The 21,817-nt window shown below is 52.5% G+C and overlaps 1 protein-coding gene across 2 annotated transcripts in view; it reads right to left on the bottom strand.

Annotated features, from left to right (window-relative positions):
- Slc37a1 (solute carrier family 37 member 1) overlaps window positions 1–21,817 on the bottom strand; it is a 50,944-nt gene that overhangs the window by 16,262 nt on the left and 12,865 nt on the right. For both annotated transcript variants that reach the window (XR_005972570.1, XM_041634607.1), the window contains exons 4-10: window positions 16,840–16,984; window positions 16,173–16,251; window positions 13,805–13,940; window positions 11,886–11,962; window positions 9,673–9,839; window positions 6,293–6,330; window positions 3,560–3,640 (exon numbers count right to left, since the gene is read on the bottom strand). Coding sequence is in view for 1 of the 2 variants with exons in the window: in XM_041634607.1 (XP_041490541.1) it covers window positions 3,560–3,640; window positions 6,293–6,330; window positions 9,673–9,839; window positions 11,886–11,962; window positions 13,805–13,940; window positions 16,173–16,251; window positions 16,840–16,984 (723 nt within the window). In the remaining variant the exon portion in view is untranslated. The remainder of the gene's footprint in view (window positions 1–3,559; window positions 3,641–6,292; window positions 6,331–9,672; window positions 9,840–11,885; window positions 11,963–13,804; window positions 13,941–16,172; window positions 16,252–16,839; window positions 16,985–21,817) is intronic.

Below are 21,817 nucleotides of genomic sequence, written 5' to 3'. Positions count from 1 at the left end.
CTGAACTCTAAACTGGCAGTGTGGTCACTGAGCTGTAGAACGAGGTGATTTCATGGCTTTGCTAGTAAGGAATTCATCACAGGACCCTGAACCTCGCATGTAGTTCACAGAGTTCACAGTGGACAAACACTGCCGGAAGCGATGATACTCTAAAATCTACAAGCCAGTTCTGAGATTTGTGCCTTCTGATACCGGGGACATTCCTAAGGGACAGAATTCGTGCCCACTGAAGCATAGCAGAGAGATCCCAGCTCTGCATGGGGTCTTTTTTTTTTTTTTTTTTTTTTTGAGACAGGGTTTCTCTGTGGCTTTGGAGCCTGTCCTGGAACTAGCTCTTGTAGACCAGGCTGGCCTCGAACTCACAGAGATCCGCCTGCCTCTGCCTCCCGCGTGCGCCACCACTGCCCGGCTTCTGCATGGGTCTTAAGTCAGAGCAAGGGCGATGTAAAAAGGCTTTCCGTGTATGAACTGTGAGTCCCAGGGGCTTAAAAAGGAGTTTTCCTGTGTACTTCGGATGAGGTGGGATCCAACAGCCACTGATACATTTCATTTGCCTTACTGTAACACATGTAAGGTGACTTCAAACTACAGTAGATTTAAAAGAGAGAGAGGGGGGTGGGCTGGAGAGATGACTCAGCGGGTAAGAGCACTTGCTGCTTTAGCCAAGGACCCAGGCTCAATTTCCTGCATTCAAATGCCTGTGGCTCTAGCTCTAGGAATCCAGTGCCCCCTTCTGGCCTCTGTGGGAACTGCACACAGAAATCACATAAACAAGCAGGCCCTCAGGCACACACGTACTAGATAAAAAAGATAAAAGCTAGGTGGCAGGTTTGACATGCGGACACTCATTCAGCACTGTGTGTGAGCTTGAGACGGTCACACCAGCCGGGCCAGGTTCACTGACCAGGAGGACATTATCACACTGAACCTGTGTTCGATACTTGAGAAGGAAGATGAAAAGCACGGGTGTGAGGGTCACATTCCACCCCTTACAGACACAGGGAACAGAGCGTTGGCACTCACACTGGGAACTGGCTCTCCTCTCATGAATCAAGTCTGGCGCTTAGCTTGGGACACTCCCCACTGGTTCTCTGTCGTACTTAACATTGGTTCCTGTGAGACCTCAGTCCTGGACTGGCTGAGCCGCAGAACTCTCCGGACAGCTCCAGGCTTCAGGCTAGTTTTTGGGGACCTAGCCGAGACCTGCAGGACTTCACAGGCCCTTTCAAATGGAAAGAGGCCTGGCCAGGGGCAAGATGCAGCAAGCCACAAGGTAGTGCAAGGGCAGAAAGTCCACCTGGCCAGGAGAGGGGCCCGTCTGTGACCTGGAGAGCAAGAACAGTTCGACCACAGAAAGCCCACCTACAGGGAATGCCTGGGAGTGTAAAGTGTCCTGTGGCGCCACCTGCTGGGCTAACTTAAAAGCTGCAAACTCAGATTGCTCTAGAAGCAGGCACCTGTCCACACTCACGTAGACTTTGCTGAGAGGAAGGACTGTAAAAGTAAGGTAGTGGTATGTCTTCCAAAGCAAGCAAAAGGGACTGCTATTTCCTTTCAGAGTGAACAAGGGGCTGCCGGCTAACAAGAGACAAATCCTGGGCGGAGGTGGGAGGGTGGGAGGGATGGCAGGGGGCAGGGCTCCTGCCTCAAACACTCAGGAAGCAGGTTCCATGTGTGCTCCAGCCTGAGGGGCTGCAGGATGAATGAGGATTCCTCAGCTGAAGCCCTGCTCTTGGCTTATGCTGCCCAAGGGCAAAGGTTGTTCCTGCCTGTGCGTGCACACACACACACACACACGCACACGCACACGCACACACTCACACAGAGCTGTCACTGAAATGCCCCACTTGGATGTGCCTGTAGTCACACTGTGGGAATCCTGTCCTTGGTGAGGTCTGGGCAAGGAAATCACAGGCGAATGGCTTGCCATTCTGATGCTCACGTGGGGTCTCGAGAATGTCTGAGCCCTGGCCAGTCAGAGACACCAACGAGGTGGGGATTATGGCCACCTCAAGGCAACCATCGTCAGCCCACAAAGCCCAGGGGTTCCCTGTCCCGTGCAGCCCCACGTGGCCTCTGCATTGAGCCTTGTGCCTGGCATGAGCAGCAGTGAGTAGCACCTGGAGTCAGGCTAGACCACCCTGGGACAGGGGACAACCAGGGGCTCCTGTCAAGCTCAGGGGACATCCCACTACGCATCCTAACCTGCGGCAGGGGCTTGCTCAAGACACCACGTGAGCAGGGCCAGTCCCCACCACAGTCAGCCTGAGTAAGGCTACCGAGCTGCCTTCTTGGTGACAGTGAACAGACTTGCAGAGGGGAGAGGGAAGCCACACACTGAAGCCAGAGTGAGCCCTTCCAGGTTAGTCACTACAAAGAGCAAAATGTCAGCCTTCACAGTCACTGCGGAGGAGTGTCACGGAGGTGTGAACCTTAATCAAGATGTGATATTGAAAAATAAAACTCAAGCGAGCCGAGATTCTTGTAGGCACGCCCAACCTCTCAACACTGAGACACAACACTGTCATCTACAAAGCCCATATTCAAGAACCGTGCATTGGGCTGCATTCATGGCTACGCTGGGGTATGGTGCATGCATGCGGCCTCTGGGCTGCAGGGTGGACAGATCTGTAAGCATTTTGGTTAACCAGTCGCAGCCCACACGCTCCTTAAAGTGCAAAGACCAGGGTGTATGGAATAGCCTGTGTCTTGCTTCTCCCACGTCAAACACCATAAATAAATGTCTCTGAGCGATAAACAAAGTGATAGTATGCTTGGTGCATCGATCCTTCGAGCAACCAGACTTCAAAACGAAAAGAAAACGACTATAATTTCAATGACTAAAGTCAAGTCTAAACTACTTCAGAAGGCTCAGTCGGTGAATCGTCTGAGGAATTGAATCCAGAGAAGTACATGAGGGGAGGGCAGGGGAAAGGGCCGGGCATGGGCGGAAGCTGGGGTATAAATCAGGAACTTAGCACCTTCATGCCCTAGCGCCTTTCTTCACCTAGAAAGCGGGGGAAAGGTAAGAGATGACCTTTTATGACATGGGTCACCTTTTCTTAGGCCTGTGACGTGAACTCCTTACATCACATTGTATCCCTGCTCACTGCGTGCTCCTCCTGCTCTGTGCTCCAGGACCTGCAAGACCCACCTGCCATACAGCTGTGCTGCAGTGACACCTGCTGGGGCCAGCAGGGACAGCACCTATCTGCCCCGCCTCTCCACGTGGAGAACCACTAGCCAGGCTGCTCTGCTCACATCCCACCTGCACCTAACTTTCCAGCCCTAATGACCCGGAGCGGTGGGCTCCTTGGGCTACCAACAGCTACCGGTTGAGAGAATGGCTTTCAGAGTTGACTGAAGACACGGAAGTTTAGCTGACTATCCAGAAAAAGCCAACACAGGTACCTCAAAGGCCCTTCAGGAATACAAGCAGACTCAGTGGCTGTCTGAGCCGTGACTAAGGCGCAGGGCCAGTCATTCGGCCCACTGGGCAGGGAGACTGGTCCTGAGTCCCTGCAGTCGTCACAGCAGGCGGAAGCCATGTGTAACTCACCAGAGGTCCATTCTTTTCGCTGTGTGTGCTTTGCTTCTGCAATCTAAACCTGTTCACGCCGTTCTCCGAGACTCTGGAATGCTGGAAGAGAAGCATCTCATCAGAGGATTCATTAAGAATGTTTGTACTGCTGGGTCCAGGGGTAGATTGATCCCGAATTTCCTGAGAAACCGCCACACTGCTTTCCAGAGTGGTTGCACAAGTTTGCATTCCCACCAGCAATGGATGAGTGTACCCCTTTCTCCACAACCTCTCCAGCAAAGGCTATCATTGGTGTTTTTTATTTTAGCCATTCTGACAGGTGTAAGATGAGGGGTGCACCCACACACTGAGACAATGGGGATGTTCTATCGGGAACCCACTAAGGCCAGCTGGCCTGGGTCTGAAAAAGCATGGGATAAAACCGGACTTGCTGAACATAGCGGACAATGAGGACTACTGAGAACTCAAGAACAATGGCAATGGGTTTTTGATCCTACTGCACGTACTGGCTTTGTGGGAGCCTAGGCAGTTTGGATGCTCACCTTACTAGACCTGGATGGAGGTGGGTGGTCCTTGGACTTCCCACACGTCAGGGAACCCTGATTGCTCTTCGGAGCTGATGAGGGAGGGGGACTTGATCGGGGGAGGGGGAGGGAAATGGGAGGCGGTGGCGGGGAGGAGGCAGAAATCTTTAATAAATAAATAAATTAATTAAAAAAAATAAATAAAATAAAGATAAAAAAAAGAATGTTTGTACTGGGGCTGAAGAGAAGGCTTAGCGGTTAAGGGCACTGGCTGCTCTTCCAGAGGACCCGGGTTCTATTCCCAGCGCCCACATGGCAGCTGACAACCTTAGTAACTCCAGTTCCAGGGATCTGATGTACCCGTCTGCCTCCACGGGCAGCACACGCACATGGTTCATATACATACACGGGCAGCACACACACATGGTTCATATACATACACGGGCAGCACACGCACATGGTTCATATACATACACGGGCAGCACACGCACATGGTTCATATACATACACGGGCAGCACACGCACATGGTTCATATACATACATGGGCAGCACACGCACATGGTTCATATACATACATGGGCAGCACACGCACATGGTTCATATACATACATGCAGACAGATACTTACAGACTAAAAGTACGTTTTTTTTTAAAAGGAACACTTCAATCACCATAGAAAAAGTATGAGAGAAAAATGTGGCAAAAGCCCAGAAATATGCTACTGTTTCATGATGTCCTAGGACAACTCCAAACACCCACACGGCACCGCATCATGTAAAGCTCGCGGTTCAGTGTTCTGTGAGTCAGACCCTTGATTCCAACACTGACCTCAATCTCAGAACACTTCTTCACCTTTAGAGACAGGAGGCTGTCACTCTGTGCCCTCCCCAGCACCAACCCACTGACTCATTTGTCCCTTCCTCTTCTGAACGCTTTGTTCGTGCAGCAGACTGTCTGCTTTGCTAAGGCTCGTCTCACTAACGACTTAGCAGTGACCCTCCTTGTCTATTCCAGATGCAGGTCCCTTCCCAAACACAACCTGCAAGCATTTTCTCCCATTCTGTGTGACTGCCTCTCTTTGGATGCTACCATCTGAAACACAAAAGTCTCGAATTCTGATGAAGTCTAATTGACATTTTTTCCCCTGTAGTTCTGCTATGTTATGGCTGATCACCCCCAAGATTTCATGTGTTAAAGCTGAACCCCTCTTAAAGCTGAACCCCACTGTGAAACATTAGGAGGGTGGAAATATCAGCTGTTCTGTTCACGGTCCCTGTCCAGCCTGCCAGAGAACACTCAGGACAGCTGAGCTCTGTAAGACCCAGGGGACTGCCTCAGAGATTAGAGGTTTGAAAAGGAGAAGATTGAAATGTATCGTGGCCTTTCAGTTAAGCTCATGAATATGGGAAGAATCAGGCAGACTCGGCCAGCCCTCTATCACACACAGACACCAGTAGGTTGGGCCTGGCCTGGTCCCTGTATGCCTGGAGCTGGCTGTGAGGAAGAAGCCACTTCTAGGTTCTAGGACAGCTCGCTTCCCCAGGTGTGGCCACAGCTGTTCGAGGGACAGATGTTTCCACATGGAAGCAAGTGTCCAGGTTCTACTGCATCTAGAGGTTGTCACCGCCCGCCCGCCCCCAGGTCACAATGGAAACATTGCGGGCTCTGTAAGCTTGGATTGGCTTTGAGAGCACTTTCAAATTTCAACCACAGCTACTCTGCCAGAATACAGCAGTCTTCTTTGCTTACTTTTGTTTTGGTTTATAAAGTAACAGAACACCCCCATCCCTTACCGCCCCCGCCCCCAGCCGACGGCTGTTGAGCCTCAACAGGAAAGGGCTCTGGCGCCCTCTGCTGCACGGTTCAGGCACTGCCCCCAGAGCTGAGAACGCGGGGGCTGCTGGCTATACACAGAAAGGTCCTAACAGAAAGGTGACATTCCACAGGGCAAAGGGGACACAGGTTAACGGGGATTGTATGTTGACAGAAATGGGGGCCACTGAGGGATGTCAGGCCAGGCTGTGGTGACATGTTTCAGGTAGCCTCTGCAGGTGGAGCTGAGGCCTTGGGAGCTGGTCAGCCGGAAGGGCTTGGTGGGTGGTGACGTGGGCTGAGAGAGATTCTTGTTATGTGTGAAGCTGTGGCCAGTCTCTCCCTTCTGGCAGTGTGGGCTGCAAAGAGGACTAGGCTGTTCTGGAAGGGTAACAGGAGACGGAGGAGCTCTTACCGTGGGCAGGGTGGAGGAACACTTGATGTCCTTTGGATCTGAAAGAGCAAAGAGGGAGACAGGGTAGCTGAGCATGGCCGCCCATGGCAAATGAACCCACCCGGGGCCCTAGGCGGTCCTTAGGGCACTGTTGGCAACGGAACCACTCTTCACCTGGCATTCCTGCTAGGTGAGTGAGTTCAGCGTCTCTCCTCACAGAAACAAAAGAGGGGACTATGCGAGCAGACGGGTGTGTTTCATGACTGTAACTTTTATTAGCCGTGTATCCTTGAATGTATGTAATAAGGCTCATTTGAAGAGAACAAAACCCCGTCATTTAGAGCTGCTCTCACTAAATAAATGGAAGTTTAGGGAAGAAAGACAGCCCAGGCTAAGGGGCTTGCCGGGGAGGTGAGGGTGCAGCCCCGTTCCCTTCCCATTCTTCCGCTGATTTCTGATGGGCATGTGGCAGCCCGCTCCAGGAAGTGGCAGGCCATGGGTGTGGTGGACAGGACTTTGAATATGGTGTGGTAAGTCAGTCTGAGCCAAGGACACGGTGGACCCACGGAGCGGTTAGACAAAACATCGAGGCCTGAGGCTGGTGCCAGAACACTGTCAGAATAGCTTCTGGAACGGGTGACGAACTTCTAAGAAATAAGTGTGTGAACCAGATGCTTCCCAGGAGAAAACAGAATGCCAGCGTCGCGGAAAGGAAGGGAGGGGCCACGAGAAGGTCCTGCTGTCCTGCCAACTGAAACCTATCCAGTGGCCTCTTGGGCCTTGGGTGGTCACTCAGCTTCCCGAGCAAGCAGCAGCTTGTTCCTGAACCCTGCATACTTTAGAGAGTATGTGTGAGAACAGCCCTCGGGCCTGACACGGTATCTGGGATGCAGACAGCACTTCACGTGGGACATTCTCTGCCTGCCACCCAGGGGAATGTCCCAGTTATGACAGATGAAGACTCAGGGGACAAGAGGGTCTCAATTCCAAGGCGGGGAGCAGGGCCAAGCTCAGGTCTTTTTGTAAAAGGGTAGGAGGTGGAGGTGACCTCAGGCCTGGTTGGCACAGCACAGGGGAGCTGTCCTTATGAGGAGCACAGCTCTGTTCAGACCGAAGTGGCACACAGTTGAACACCAGACCCTGAGACAGTCTTGTATTGGATGGGGAAGGGGAAGGGGCCGCCAAAGCACCATGACCAGGCCTGTGACCTAGGACATATATGGGGACAAGCCACTGCAGTGAAGTGCCCAAGAGAGGCAGGAGCAGGGGTGGGAGGTGGCTGATGAGGCAAACCAGCTGGTGTCAACTGGGGCCCGCATCCGGAGGGCACAGCATGGAAGGAGGAGGAGAGACAAGGAGGCAAGCAGCACAGTGAGCTTTTAAAATAGGTAATAGTTGGTTTTCCCTGCACTTGGTAGTGACCACCAAAGGCTGATATATTACATATAAACAACAAAGGAACTGGGAAGGCGTGCCCACTACAGAGACCAATCCTGAGACCAGGCTCGGGGTCCCAGCTTTGTCTCTCTCTGCCCTGGCACTAGGATACCACCAACAGCAAACTACCTTCCTGTCCTGAGCCTAGAAGGACTGGGTCGGCAGGAGGCACATACCAGCTCAAAGGAATGGTCCTGACCCACATCAGTTCTAGCCAAACTTCCCAGAGAAACAGGCAACACTAGGCCTGTGGCTTCTGGCCCAGTCAGCCTTCTGCCAGGCTGGGTTGGCCCGAGGAGTGGAGCTTGTCTGCCCCAGGGACGAGGAAGAGCGGCACCAAGGTCATGGCAGTAACAGGCGAGGACAGTAGGTCACCTGGGATGGGGCACAGGAGACAAGCAACCTAACAGACAGTCCTCTCGGTACTGGCCTGTACATTATTAGCAGGAGTGGGCACTCGTAAGAACGAGGCTCTGGATTGGTGAAAACAGGGGTTCACTGTTCTGGATAAGTCTGTCCTAAGTGGGGACAATGCCCTGTCCCCGATGGAGCTGAATGGCAACATCTAACCTATCTAGCCGCTACCACGTCCTCTGTGCTTCCTCCCATCCTCCTTACCCTGAACAAGCTCCTCCAGCAGTTAAAGAAGAGAACACACACCCTGGGGACCTCTAAAGTGGGACAGGGCAGACGCAGGGCCTGGAGCCTCAGTGAGGACGAACTGGCACTCTCCAGGTAGCTGGTAGAAGATGACTGCCTGGGGGAGGGGAGGGGACAAGGCCCAGGAAGACAGGTGGCACCGTGGCCTTTCCAAGAACTCCAGTGATTGCCAGTTAGTTAACCGGTTGCCTCGGGACAGCAGCCACAAGGCCCTGCCTATGCCACAGTGCACTTGCTGGGGCTGGTCTGCCAGCCTGCCAGCCTGCCAGTCTGCCACTTCCTGGGACTCTGAAGAACACTGTGAAATGGGGCAAAAGCAGTGTCCCACATCATCCGTTCTGCTCCCGGACCGCACATCTAAGTTCCAGGTCTGAACGTTCCTTTCTGTTTCCACCTACCCAGAGGGCCGAGAGGGCCACACCTCCCGAGCTCGGCAAGATGGAGGTCACTGAAAAACTAACAAGACCGGTTTGAGCAGGGAGGGGTTAAAAAAAAAAAAGGGAGAACCAGAACCCACGAATGCGAGTTCATTTCTCGGGTGGAGAGCACAGCATGGAGGCCAGGGTGGGGGCGAGGTCAGTGTGTGCAGACTATGGGGACTGGGGCCCTGAAGGTGAGGTCAGAGCACAGGCTGGGGACCACATGGTGTTCCACAGCCGTGTGCGCTCATCTCGCTCCACGCAGTAATCTAAGAACTAAACGGCCAGCCTACCTATGAGCCCAGAGCCGAGACGAGGGTCAGAACAGCCCCTCGACTGCAGCAAGGCTGCTCAAATCTTTCATATGCTGGTTCTCGGCTTTTCAAAATTCGTTAAATCAGAAGTCTAGGGCTGACGGGAATACAACGTGGACTTCGTTTTCCTTGAGACACTTTACCTAGTAAGATATGGCTTTAAGCCACACCATGGTTTTATGACATTGCCCGAGAAGCATTTTATCGTGGCGTATACAAGCCGGTAAAGTCCATGTCAACAGGTGGAGGTGGCTGGAGGGAGCAGGTGCGGCCACGTCGGCTGGGCCTGTGCCCTCAGGTGTATGTTCGAGGAGGACCTCAGACTCCCTGGTGATGCAGACACGTGGTGCTGAGGATGGGGATCGTGAGATGAAGGGAAAGGAATTCCCACGGGGTGACCCAAGAAACTGGGAAAGAGCAGAAAAACTGAGCAAGACTAGGAGAGAATGGGATTCTGGGGAAGTCTGTGCAGGGCTGGGGTGAAGACGGGCACCCACGACACTGCAGTCCACACTAACTCTCCCTGAAGACTAAAGCCCAGGTGGCCATTCCTAGGGCCGTGTATACTTACGTTCAATGAGAAAGAGAAAGCACACTAGCCCCATGGCTGCCACGATGGCCCCGGGCACGATAAATGAGAGTCCCCAGCATGTGGACACCCAGTAGCCGGCAATCAAGGACCCCAGAATGTTGCCCACGGAGGTGTGGGAGTTCCAAATCCCCATGATCAGGCCTCGCCTACAACATGGCACAACGGGACAGTGAGTGAGTGGTACAATCATGTCAAAATGGGTCTGCACACAAAACTGGAGCCAGAGTAAGGCAGCATGAGGGCTGGGGCCAGAGGAGTCAGCATGGCCCCACAGGGGCTCCGTCTATAGGGGCCCAGAGGAGCCGGCATGGCCTCGCAGGGGCTCCGTCTAGAGGTGCCAGGCTGCGGCTGCTCCAGCATGAGAGCTGGGCCCAGAGGAGCCGGCATGGCCTCACAGGGGCTCCGTCTATAGGGGCACAGAGGAGCCAGCATGGCCCCACAGGGGCTCCGTCTATAGGGGCACAGAGGAGCCAGCATGGCCCCACAGGGGCTCCGTCTATAGGGGCCCAGAGGAGCCAGCATGGCCTCACAGGGGCTCCGTCTATAGGGGCCCAGAGGAGCCGGCATGGCCTCGCAGGGGCTCCGTCTAGAGGTGCCAGGCTGCGGCTGCTCCAGCATGAGAGCTGGGCCCAGAGGAGTCAGCATGGCCTCGCAGGGGCTCCGTCTAGAGGTGCCAGGCTGCGGCTGCTCCAGCATGAGAGCTGGGCCCAGAGGAGTCAGCATGGCCCCACAGGGGCTCCGTCTATAGGGGCACAGAGGAGTCAGCATGGCCCCACAGGGGCTCCGTCTAGAGGTGCACAGAGGAGTCGGCATGGCCTCACAGGGGCTCCGTCTAGAGGGGCCCAGAGGAGTCAGCATGGCCTCACAGGGGCTCCGTCTATAGGGGCACAGAGGAGCCGGCATGGCCCCGCAGGGGCTCCGTCTATAGGTGCCAGGCTGCGGCTGCTCCAGCATGAGAGCTAGGCCCAGAGGAGCCAGCATGGCCCCACAGGGGCTCCGTCTATAGGGGCACAGAGGAGCCAGCATGGCCCCATGGAGGCTCCGTCTATAGGGGCACAGAGGAGCCAGCATGGCCTCACAGGGGCTCTGTCTATAGGGGCACAGAGGAGCCGGCATGGCCCCGCAGGGGCTCCGTCTAGAGGTGCCAGGCTGCGGCTGCTCCAGCATGAGAGCTGGGCCCAGAGGAGCCAGCATGGCCCCACAGGGGCTCCGTCTATAGGGGCACAGAGGAGCCGGCATGGCCCTGCAGGGGCTCCATCTATAGGCACCAGACTATGGCTGCTCCAGCATGAGGGCTGGGGCCCAGAGGAGCCAGCATGGCCCCGCAGAGGATATAGGTGCCAGACTGCAGCTGCTCCTTGGAGACCTGTGCTTTCATTCTGCCTCAGGCTGCATCAGCCAGTAGTCCACCTTCGCTCAGAAATCCTGAGTCTATGATTCAAAGAGGGAAGGGGGGCTTTTCCTACAATTCCTGGAAGGCTCGGAATTTAAATCTGGGCCTCCACAAACATGGTAGTCGGTTGGCTATCATGGTGACAGAAGCTCACACTGGTGTACACGCCAAATGACTAAAACAGGCTTTCTAAATTGGGCCTCTGAATCCATCTCCCGTTTTAGCTTCTCCATCTTGGGTGGCGTCTCTATGGTTACTAACCCCAGCTACACTAGGCAGGGACCACAAGTGACTGCACTGTAGTCTGATCGCTAGAGCTGGGCCAGGCCTGCTAATTATGGACCGGGTGACCTCTGCCGACCCATGGCCAGATGCAGACTCCAATTTAAGAGGCCCGAGAGCCCAGGCGCTCTATGTCACCCAAGTGTGAGGGAAGCTGAGGCCAAGGGCCACACAGCTCTCAGGTATGGAGTCCGGGTCACACTACCTGCCTAAGTGGCCAGTGGGGAGGCTGTGCTCTGTAGGTACATGGGTTCTGAAGGCTGTAGCCCCACGGGGACTGTAAAGCTGAGAGCTTTCAGTACATTGCGTCCAAGAGGAGCCTCATTAAGGTTCCTGAAATAGACTGGGGGAAAAAAAAGCCTTGAAGCTTGAAGATAATGAAGATAATGTGGTCCAGTTTCTATCAAAATCTAAAAAAAAAAAAAAAGAAAAGGAAGGAAGGAAGGAAGGAAGGAAGAAAGAAAGAAAGAAAGAAAAAAAGAAAGAACTGTTGAAGAAGGGGCCATGTTTTCCTCACCTTCCTTTCCCAAACCAGTTGCTGAGGCAGGTGACGACGCTGGGCCAGCCTGTGGTCTGCACCAGTCCGTTAATGATCTGTAGGAGGGAAGGAAGGCTCATTGAGGGGAGATGCTGGTTCCTCCCCATCCTCCCTGTGCTGGGACTTACACAGATGCGACAGCACTCTATGTCAGTCTCCACCACCAATGGTGAGAAGGAAGTTTTATATTTACATACAGATTAGCTATGAAGTTTAAAATACATATGTAGCTCATATACATAAAAGATGCAGAAACACGGATCTATTATAAAGTATATATAGGCCAGGAATGGTGGTGCATGGCTGTCATCCTAGCTGCTAAGAAGGCTGATGCAGGAGGACCGTTCAAGGAGCTTGACGTCTGCCTGAGTAACACAAGACCCCATTCCAAAAAATAAAATAACACACACACACACATGAAAAGCAAAAAAAAAGTCAACTCAAGCCTTACATGGTGGCTCAAACCTATAACCCTAGTACTTAGGAAGAATGTTGTGAGTTTGAGGCCAGCCTGGGCTACATATGAGACATGGCCTAAAAAATGAAAAATAAAGCCAGGACCCTCAGCCAGGAACACCCTGACAGGTCAGGCTCAAGCGTTCCAGACTCCTTGGAATCTAAACATTCTGTAAAGCAAGAACTTTCTCTTCACAGACTGGTTTATAAACGGCAGCAAACGCAGCCTAGAAATGGTATGTCTTCCCCCCTACTGCCCATGGAGAAGGTTCCCTCTCAGAATTCAACGGAGCCTTGATCCAGCTCTGGCATGCTTTCCTGCTCTCTCCAAGCAGGTGCTGGACCAAGCCCAGGAGGCTCAGGTTGGTGTCGTCAGAACTGAGGCCCTAGCCTGGTGCAGGCTGTCTCACTGGACAGTGGATTCTCCGGGAGGCACAGAGAGGGCGGCACCCCCCCCCCCCCCCCCCCGCTGCTGCTGCTTCTGCATTGACAGCTGGGCCTTTGCTAGCGGAGCATGCTGCAACCCCAGGGACTTGCTTTCCTTCCCTGCTAAGTCTGTATGTCATAGTCTGAGGCTTCTGCAACCAAGGAGTCAAGGCAGAAGGACCAAATGCATTGTCGGGCCTACAATGGCAGCATCCATACCAGATGGCCAATGTTCTCTAACCAGGGTAACAGCCAGAGACACAACACTCGCCCTATTAGATATTATAAATGATCTAGAGACAAATCATCTACAGGAAGATGTGCACGGGATCTATGCGAGCCCTGTACCGCTTAAGACATGGGACTTGAGCAGCCATGGGCTTCGCGAGCTCAGGAGACCTAGAGATGATTTCTCCAAGGATGCCAGGGGTAACCAAGCACAGGCAAGAACAAAGCATGCTTGTCATAAAGCAGCTAGGCTTTCTCAAGCACGATGGCATGGTCATGAAAAGCCAAACTAAACAAGAGCTGCTTTGGTTTTCTATTGCACCTCCCCGCCCTTGGCCATCTGGAGAAGTCGGGCAGCCCCATTTCCTTTTCTAGTCAATATTTACCCACGGTACTGTGGGAGAGAACAGAAGCCAAGAGGGCCACAAAGGCTGGGCTCTCAAGGAGGGCAAGCTGCGTTTCCGGTCCCACCCCTGTGCGCCTTCAGCACCTCTGCCCCGGGCCCTGCAGTTTAAGGTCTCATAGCTGTGTTCTGCTGGCAGTGACTCCTACCCTGGCCACCCCATGGCCACTCTGGAGTGATCATTAAAGCTTCACACCTCATTGACCTGCCACGCTGACAGCTCCTGAAACAGGAAGTAGCAGTCCAGGTGCCAAGGGAGGAGGGCGTTCCTAAGCCAGCAGCTTGAGACATGACCTTGGACGGGCGCTGCTCTGCCCCTCGCCAGCTCCTGCTTTGGGACCCGAACCGTCCCGGTCCTCACAGTGAACCTGGAGCAGGCCCTTACCTGGGTCACCACGTAGAATCCAAGGCTGTGGATGTTATAGAAATAGCCCAAGCCGAACAGGGCTGTGAAGGCACCGCTGGCCAGCATCCCGAAAGTCAGGTAATACCTAATCGGCAGGCGTTCCCCTATTATGCCGCTGAGGGAACAAAGAAAGAGGCAGGCATGAGGAAACAGCACAGCACATGGCCAACAGCTACGACTAACAGCCACGGCCACGTCTCCCGGATATCCTATGCCACGCTCTTTGCTTCTGGACCTCGGAGTCCCACCATTTCCTGGGAGACTGGACAGAATGCTTCTCTGTGGAGCTCCCTCCCTCCCGTGGGACCCCTTAGATCCACCTGTCATAAAAATCACCAACCGTCAAACAATATAAAGCACCCACTTGGGGCTCGCACAAACACTGCCTCACAAAGCAGGGCTTGCCCTGCTCGTTAAGCCTCCTTTTATAGCAAAAACACGCGGCCGGTGTACCGAGCTATTTAAGATGTCAATCATTAAGCTGTAAAAGGGGACTTGAAAAGGGGACCACTGTGACCCCAAGCAAGCCGCCCATCCAATGAACGGTAACCAAGAAACCTGTGTGAACACACCCACTGGGTGGGTCAGTGAGGACCACACTCCCCTGCCTGGCCAACCACTTCCTGCCACAGCCGCTGCTGCCTGACTGGAAGACAGGTTTTCTTATTTGGTGTGTAAGGCCCATCAAGAGGGCCAGAGCCCCAGTGCTAAGAGTGACAAAGAGGCCCAGGGAGCTGACTTTCTGGAGTCTCACCTTCCTGGGCTGAAGGGAAAGTGAGCTACATCCATGTTAGGTTGGCTCTGAAACTGTTGCAGTGATGAGCAGACAAGGCTCCAGATTCACAACAGGGCGGGTCGCCATCACCATGACACCATGCTCTACCGTTCACCCACAGCATCACCAAGGACACACATGATTTCAGCAGATACTAAAGGCCCTTTGTGATCTTTCAAAACTCCATGTGGGCCGGAGAGATGGCTCATTGGTTAATGGCACTATGTTCTGGAGGACTGGGGATTTGGTTTCCAGCACCCATGTGAGGAGGCTCACAACTGCCTGTAACTCCAGCTCCAGGGGATCAGATGCCCTCTTCTGGCCTCTATAGACACCTGCATGCACGCGCGCGCGCACACACACACACACACGCGCGCGCGCACACACACACACACACACACACACACACACCTTCAGAAAATCTAAAAAATTCACATCCCACACTTCCTTCCACATAAGCAGTCCAGGACTCTAACAAGCAGAGAACATGGGCAGATACCTGCCTGCCCGAGAGCAGCACCCTGGAGTATGCGCCATTGTTCCCAGGTCCTCTCCAGAAGCTGCTTGCCATCAAGCTTTCCCTCCTGCCCTCACCAAACAGGAGCCATGCAAATGACCTTTAAACAGGCACAGTGACAATACACCCGGCTAACATGTTCAGCTGAGCAGAACTTAACCACAGGGACTGGAGAGCATTCTAGAGCTCGGGTCTAGCTGCTGCGCCTTGCTCACTTCAGGGTTCAGGAGACATCTCAGAGGCTGCTAACTTGCTGAGGCCCAGGACAAGGGGCTGAATCATGTGGGCTCCCAAGAGCGTTTGTCACTGGCTACCACTGAGAGGTGTCTTCTAGTATGGCCGCCTGGTGCCACCACCCGACACCTCCTCTCTGTGAATTTAAGAAGCAATTCTGATGGAACGGACACCACCCCACATCATGTCTGACTCTCAGAGGATTCACACCCACGCTGTACCTGCTGATCCTGCCAGGCAAGACCCGGGTGCACCCCTCTCCATGTTTCTAGTCCAGCTAGAGTCATGTGACACCCACTGTCAAGACTTCAGCGGTAGCTTCCCAGTGGGGTTGTGCTGTCATGCCTGTCATGGCACAAAGCCTAGCAGTGAAGTGGCAGGTGTCCCTGCCTCCCTCCTGAGATTTCTGTATGGACCTCACATCTAACAGAACCCCATTTCAATAAACTCACTGATGAGTGGCACGAGAAACTACTTTTGCTGATAAAGATGCAACGAGAAACCCACTTTATTTACTAAGCCGGGTTCCCTGGGCTGGGCATCTTTGGAGTGAGGATGGTGCTACGTCCTGGGGTGTTTAGCCGAGTCTTTCATATCTGCCCACAGGATGATGCTGGATTCCCCTCCCCTAGCTGTGACGGCTGCAGATGTTCTAGACACTGCTATGTTCTCAAAGTGGCCCCAGCCTAGAGTCAAGTTTAAGCATCACTTTCTAGTAACTGAGGAACCCCTAGCTCTCTGCACACTGCAGAGTATTTGGATGCAGTAAGATAAATGAGGAGCAGTTGCCCCCCAGGAGAGTGTGTGACTGGCGTCCCTACCTCAGATACATCCCAATGGCATAGGCGCAGAGGAAGGAGTAATCCAGGGCTCCAAGAAGCTGCTGGTAGTTGTTCTTATCTGTGTGGGATTGAGAAGCAACAGAAGGGCTCAGAATTACTTAGTAGGTTCTAGATTTGGGCTATAAAATACATGTCCTATATTCTGAAAGTCCCTCCGAATGGGAGGCACTCTAATTAAAAACAAAACAAAAAAACATGGCAGCCCAGCTGCTGGCCAGCTTCTTGTGAAAGAAAACAAAGCCATCTTTTTTTTTTTCCAAGTTGTCCTTGAATGTGTCCTTCAGACTGAAAGTAAACCATACTGGCTGTGGTGGGCTTGCCTTTGTGTTTCAATGTCACCTGGTTGGCCCGTGGCACCCTCATCAGATTTTGCGTGGCAAGCCCTAACCTCCGAGTATGACAGGCACACACTGCAGGGTCTCGTCTAGAGATTTACCCAGCACAGACATGCTTATTTAAGGGGTGGCCCCTTTGTAACGTAGGCATTGAAGACCTGGTGGTTGCCAAGTAATGTTTCCTAGGGGACAGTTGTCACCGAAACACATACTTGAGGACAGTGGCACTGTTCTGAGACTAGCCAGGCTGGAGGAACCGGGATGGATGGCTGTCAAGATCCCTAGGCAACAGGGCATTTGACTAAACTCACCGAATGGGGCCCAGCCACAGTCGGTCTCGGTCACGGTCACGTTGTTCAGGAGCCAGTGGGTGGGGCCATGCCTGGTACTGCTGCTGGGACCATTGAATCTGGGCTCAGCTTCATCCCCGGCAGCACACTGCTTATGGAGTTCGCCCTACAGAAGAAAGGGACGGTGGGGCAGATAAAGAATTTATTGGGATGTCTCAACCAGGTAAAGTGGCTTCCCCTCTTCACAGAACAATGGTTTGTTGATCAGGAGGCCTCTGGTAGGCGTCTGAGCCCACAGGAGCTCCTGCCACAGACAGGAGGCTCCAGCGGTATTTTGCAATAACTCCAGCTCCCACCCACGCAGCCAACCCAAGCACCATCCGGCCTCCAGAGGCCTAACAGTAGAGACAGCATCTGGCAAGAGAGCTCCAAGCTGAGGACCAACTGCCAGACATCCTTGACGGGCTGCACCAGGGAAAGGAAGGGATTAAGTGCTGATGCTGACACCCGAACACTGCGGAGGAAGGAAAGGATGAGTTTTTAGGAACTGCTGGAAGAGGACCGAGTCTCCAAACACGGCCCTCGAAAAACAGTCAATGGAACACAGGCTATGTGACTTCATCTCCATGAGTTCAAGCACAGACGAGAGACACTCTCGTGGATGAATCTTATGGCTACTTAGAAGGGGATAATAGGGTCTGGCATAGGCGGCTGGAAAAGCTCCATCTTAACTTAGATGCTGGGTACTCAGGTGTAGAGGCAGAGACAGGTCAATCCAGATGCTTAAGATGAATGCATTTTCTTGTGCACAGATCATTCATACATATATGTGCGTGTATATATATTACACATATACATACATATACATCATATATATGATATGTATATTTAATACATATACATGCACACGTATATGCATATTTACACAAATACATACATTTATCAGCAAGTCAGGTGGCAAACAGTGCATCTCACCAGGATCAGCAAGCTGTATTAGGATGGAGGTGTTTGACAGGTGGCAGAGACAGGAAGTGTGAGGAGAGACTCTGAGGACAAGCACACAGTGTCCTGCCTTGGTTTCCCCACCTGCACAAGAGGCTGCAGCTCACTTAAAGAACCGAGATTGTGAGACTGAATACCACACTTTCTACACAGTGTGTGGGATGGGGCCGCCCAGAGATGCTAGCCACACTTGCAGTAAGAGTAGGCCAGGACCATCTCCTGGGGAAACTGAGAAGTATGGAACTCACTTTTTCATATCAGTGAACTCACACTTGTCTTCTGCACTAGATTTCATAAAGGACCCATGCCACACAAAACTCAGATGAAGCAGCCAAGCAGGTGGCAAGGAGGACCTTCTGGTCAGGGGGAATGTCCCTCAGGAGACAAGGAATTCTTCCTGAGAGTCATAGGGGCCTGGAGGCTGGTACAGAAAGGTGGTCTTGGTGTAGCATCAGGCAAGGAGCCACTTGGCCACCATGCAGGTGGCAGGCTCGTCCATCTCCATCAGGACAGAGTGGCTATCGCGAGGCAGGTTATCTGAAAGGCTTCCTTGGTCATCCTGGCTGGGCACAAGGCACAGCATGGCACATCAACAAAGCTTTGTGCATAGCTCTGTGCTGTTAAATGCTGACTTAAATGCCACCCCAAAGCTCACCACTTTATAAACTGATTACCTTCTCGCAAGCTTCCACTGGTAGCACTGACATGCCAAAGAGGCTCTGACCTCTCTGTCAAGTCAGACAGAATTTGGTCACTTGGACCTTCCCCCACTCAAGCTCCTGGCTGCCACTGCCAGGACTGCTGAGTGTGTGTGTGTGTGTGTGTGTGTGTGTGTGTGTGTGTGTATTCCAATTCTACCACCAAGACCTCAGTTTTCTGACTTCCCTACTATGTTCTTTCTCAAGGATACCACACCCAAGGGGGCCTTCTCCATTGCTGCTCATTGAGGACAGTTGCAGGCTGGGAGGGTCACCTGCAGGACTAAGCGAGCATGCTAGCCTTGCATGGAAGTGAGGAACATGCATTCTATAGGCCATACTCAGAATAGAATTCTGGGACTTGACCTGCCCGGGGAATACCATCCATGGAAACCAGAACAGATTAGAAATGATCCGAAATCTTCCATAAGCCACAGGAGAAGTTTTCCGGTCCTGCCCAAGATGAGCAGCACCCAGCACCCAGCACCTGGTTAGTTAGGATCACAGGCTCTTGGTCACAGACAGGTATGGGCTGGGACCACAGACTACTGCGGCTGCTTGTAACTGACTGATCTCAGTCACACCCCCTGGCCACCAATGCTGAAGCCAATGTGACAATGGCTGGAGTCCCAGGGTGGCTGAAGGATGGACTTCAAACAGAGAGCACCACCCAGGTCCTTGCCTGCCCCTGGGGCCGGCATCTGGAGACTGATTTCCAGGGTGCTAGGGCACAGCTCCAGCAGCTAACCTCCAATCTCACTGGACACCATATTCTCATACCCCTCCCAGTCTTTCATGTCAGAGATGCCATCTTTGCCTCTCCTGTAGCCCCGCTGGAAGGCTGCCTCCAAAGGATGAAGAACTCAGAGGATATTTAAATAAATGCATTAGTTTTCAGTAACATTGCTCTATTTTAATATTCCAACAACATCTGTTCTGAAAACCAGGTGTTCGGTGGGGGGCACGGCAATTAAGCAAAATGAAACCACGTGGAGTGAATTCTTACACTGGGCTGCAGGGAGACATACTAGGCTCCCACGGGCTGATTGCCAAAGAGGCATTTGGGGGAGGGGATGTGTCCGTTGAGGAACACGGTTTATGTCAAAGCAGCCCTTTGCAAACATTTACAGGATTATCTTTCAACAAGCTACACAGAAAAATCTATCAGTTTGTTACAGCAATTGGTTAATAAAAACTGATCAGGGCTAGGAGATTAGCCTCGTCAGTTAAAGTATCTGCCTTGTGAGCATGAGAGCCTGAATTAGAACTCCGGGACCCCTGGGTATGGTAGTGAGTGCTTTTAATCCTAGCACTGGGGAGGCAGAGACAGGCGCATCTCTAAGCATGGACGGCTAGCCAGGTTAGCCCACTTGGTGAGTTCAAGGTCAGCGAGAGACTCAGACTCCAAACAGGGTAAAACACGACTTAAGAATGACACCTGAAGTTGGTCTCTGGTGTCTGCGCATGCACATACCTATGTGTGCATTTAGATACACACGAACATGCATGCTCACACACGCATGCTCACACACTCTTTCCCACACACAGAAAAGAACTGACCAGTCAAAAGAGTGTGTCAGGGCTGGTGCAAACAGCTCAGCAGGCCAGGGTGCTTGCTACAAGCCTGGGGAGCCAGGTGGAAGGAGAGACCCAACTCCCACATCTTTTGACCTCCCACTGCACACTCCCCACACATAAAGAAATAAATGTTCTTAAAAAGTTAAAAAGACATGGGCTGGAGAGATGGCTCAGTGGTTAAGAGCACTGCCTGCTCTTCCAAAGGTCCTGAGTTCAATTCCCAGCAACCACATGGTGGCTCACAACCATCTGTAATGAGGTCTGGTGCCCTCTTCTGGCCTGCAGACATACACACAGACAGAATATTGTATACATAATAAATAAATTAAAAAAAAAGTATCATTAAAAAAAAAGTTAAAAAGACAAAAAGGACAGTGGATCCTAGCTATAGGTGTCCTAACTTTTTACTAAAATGTTCCCTGGGAATCTTTGCGTCATGGGCACTTGGGAGGCAGAGGCGGATCTCCAAGAGTTCGAAGCCAGTGTGCTCTACTTGGTGAGTCCCAGGCCAGCAAGGGGCACATCCTGAGACCTTGTCTATAAAGGAAACTTCAGAAAACAGCTTCCTTGACAGCTCTGGCCCTTAAGACTTCTGTCTTCTGTTAGCCCTGGGGTTCCTACCGTTTTCAATTCTGTGCACAAAGAGAACTGTCTACACACACTCCAGGGACCCTGCAAAAGTAATTCTCTGAGAAACCAACTATTTACAGGTTCTGCTCTGGCCCAGCCTGGAGGAGAGCCCCCCAAAGTTCCCCTCCATGCGGACACAGACTCCATCTGTCTACCAGCCAGGGAAGACATCTGCCTCAAATAAAGATGGCTACAGGTGGAGGATCATGGGAAGGGACAACATTGTCCTCCCAGCTCCAGGTTTATCATTGTGTTTTTAAAGGAACTTTTTTTTTTAATCGGAGAAAAATAAACGTAGTCAGTGATGATGCAGGACAAGTGTAACCCTGATTGACCCAGCAACACTTGAAGTGAGTCATGATCACTGGCGAAACCCAGCTCAGTCTCAGCCGTGAGGTCCAAGTCCAGTAAGCAAATGTATTCCAGCTTTGTTAACAGCCTTCTGGGAAATACAGACTGCAGATGGTGACTCACTGGGTCCCTGATAGAATCATTCCCGTCCCCGGGGCCATTTGTGTCATTTACAGTGGGAGCTGCAGCGAGGGCATGCTTCACAAAGTTCAGTAACGTCTACATCATAGGTGCAGACAGTCTTGTCTGTATCAAGAGGCAAAGCAGCCTGCAGGACTCGGCATAAGGCTAATCTATACACAGGTGCCCTGGAAAATCTGGGCGGTAAAGGGAATCACACGAGATGCTGACCATATGAAAGTAATCAGCTGTCTTGGAGACTCCAGGCCAGCACTGTCAGGAGCAGAAACCCAGGGCTGGAGAGATGGCTCAACAGTTAAGAGCACAGACTGTTCTTGCATAGGACCCTGGCGTGGTTCCCAGCACCCACATGGTGGCTCACAATTGTTCATAATTCCAATTTCAGGATATTTGGCACCCTCTTCTGACCTCTGAGGGCCCCAGGCATGCGTACAATACACATACATACTGTTAAGTCTGGAGAGTAGCCTCCAGCCCCTGGCATCCATCCCAGCCCCTCCTGGTCTGGGAGTTATATTAGTCTGGACTCCAAATCCCAGCATACCACTCCTACAGGGTATTTAAGTAGGCTCCCAGAGGAGAAACACGTGGTTCCGGGT

Source organism: Microtus oregoni, unplaced genomic scaffold (genome assembly GCF_018167655.1).
Source record: "Microtus oregoni isolate MIOR12 unplaced genomic scaffold, Mior012 000046F_ref0000063, whole genome shotgun sequence".
In the NCBI taxonomy this organism is placed as follows: domain Eukaryota; kingdom Metazoa; phylum Chordata; class Mammalia; order Rodentia; family Cricetidae; genus Microtus; species Microtus oregoni.
This window is presented reverse-complemented; position numbering and strand designations above follow the sequence as displayed.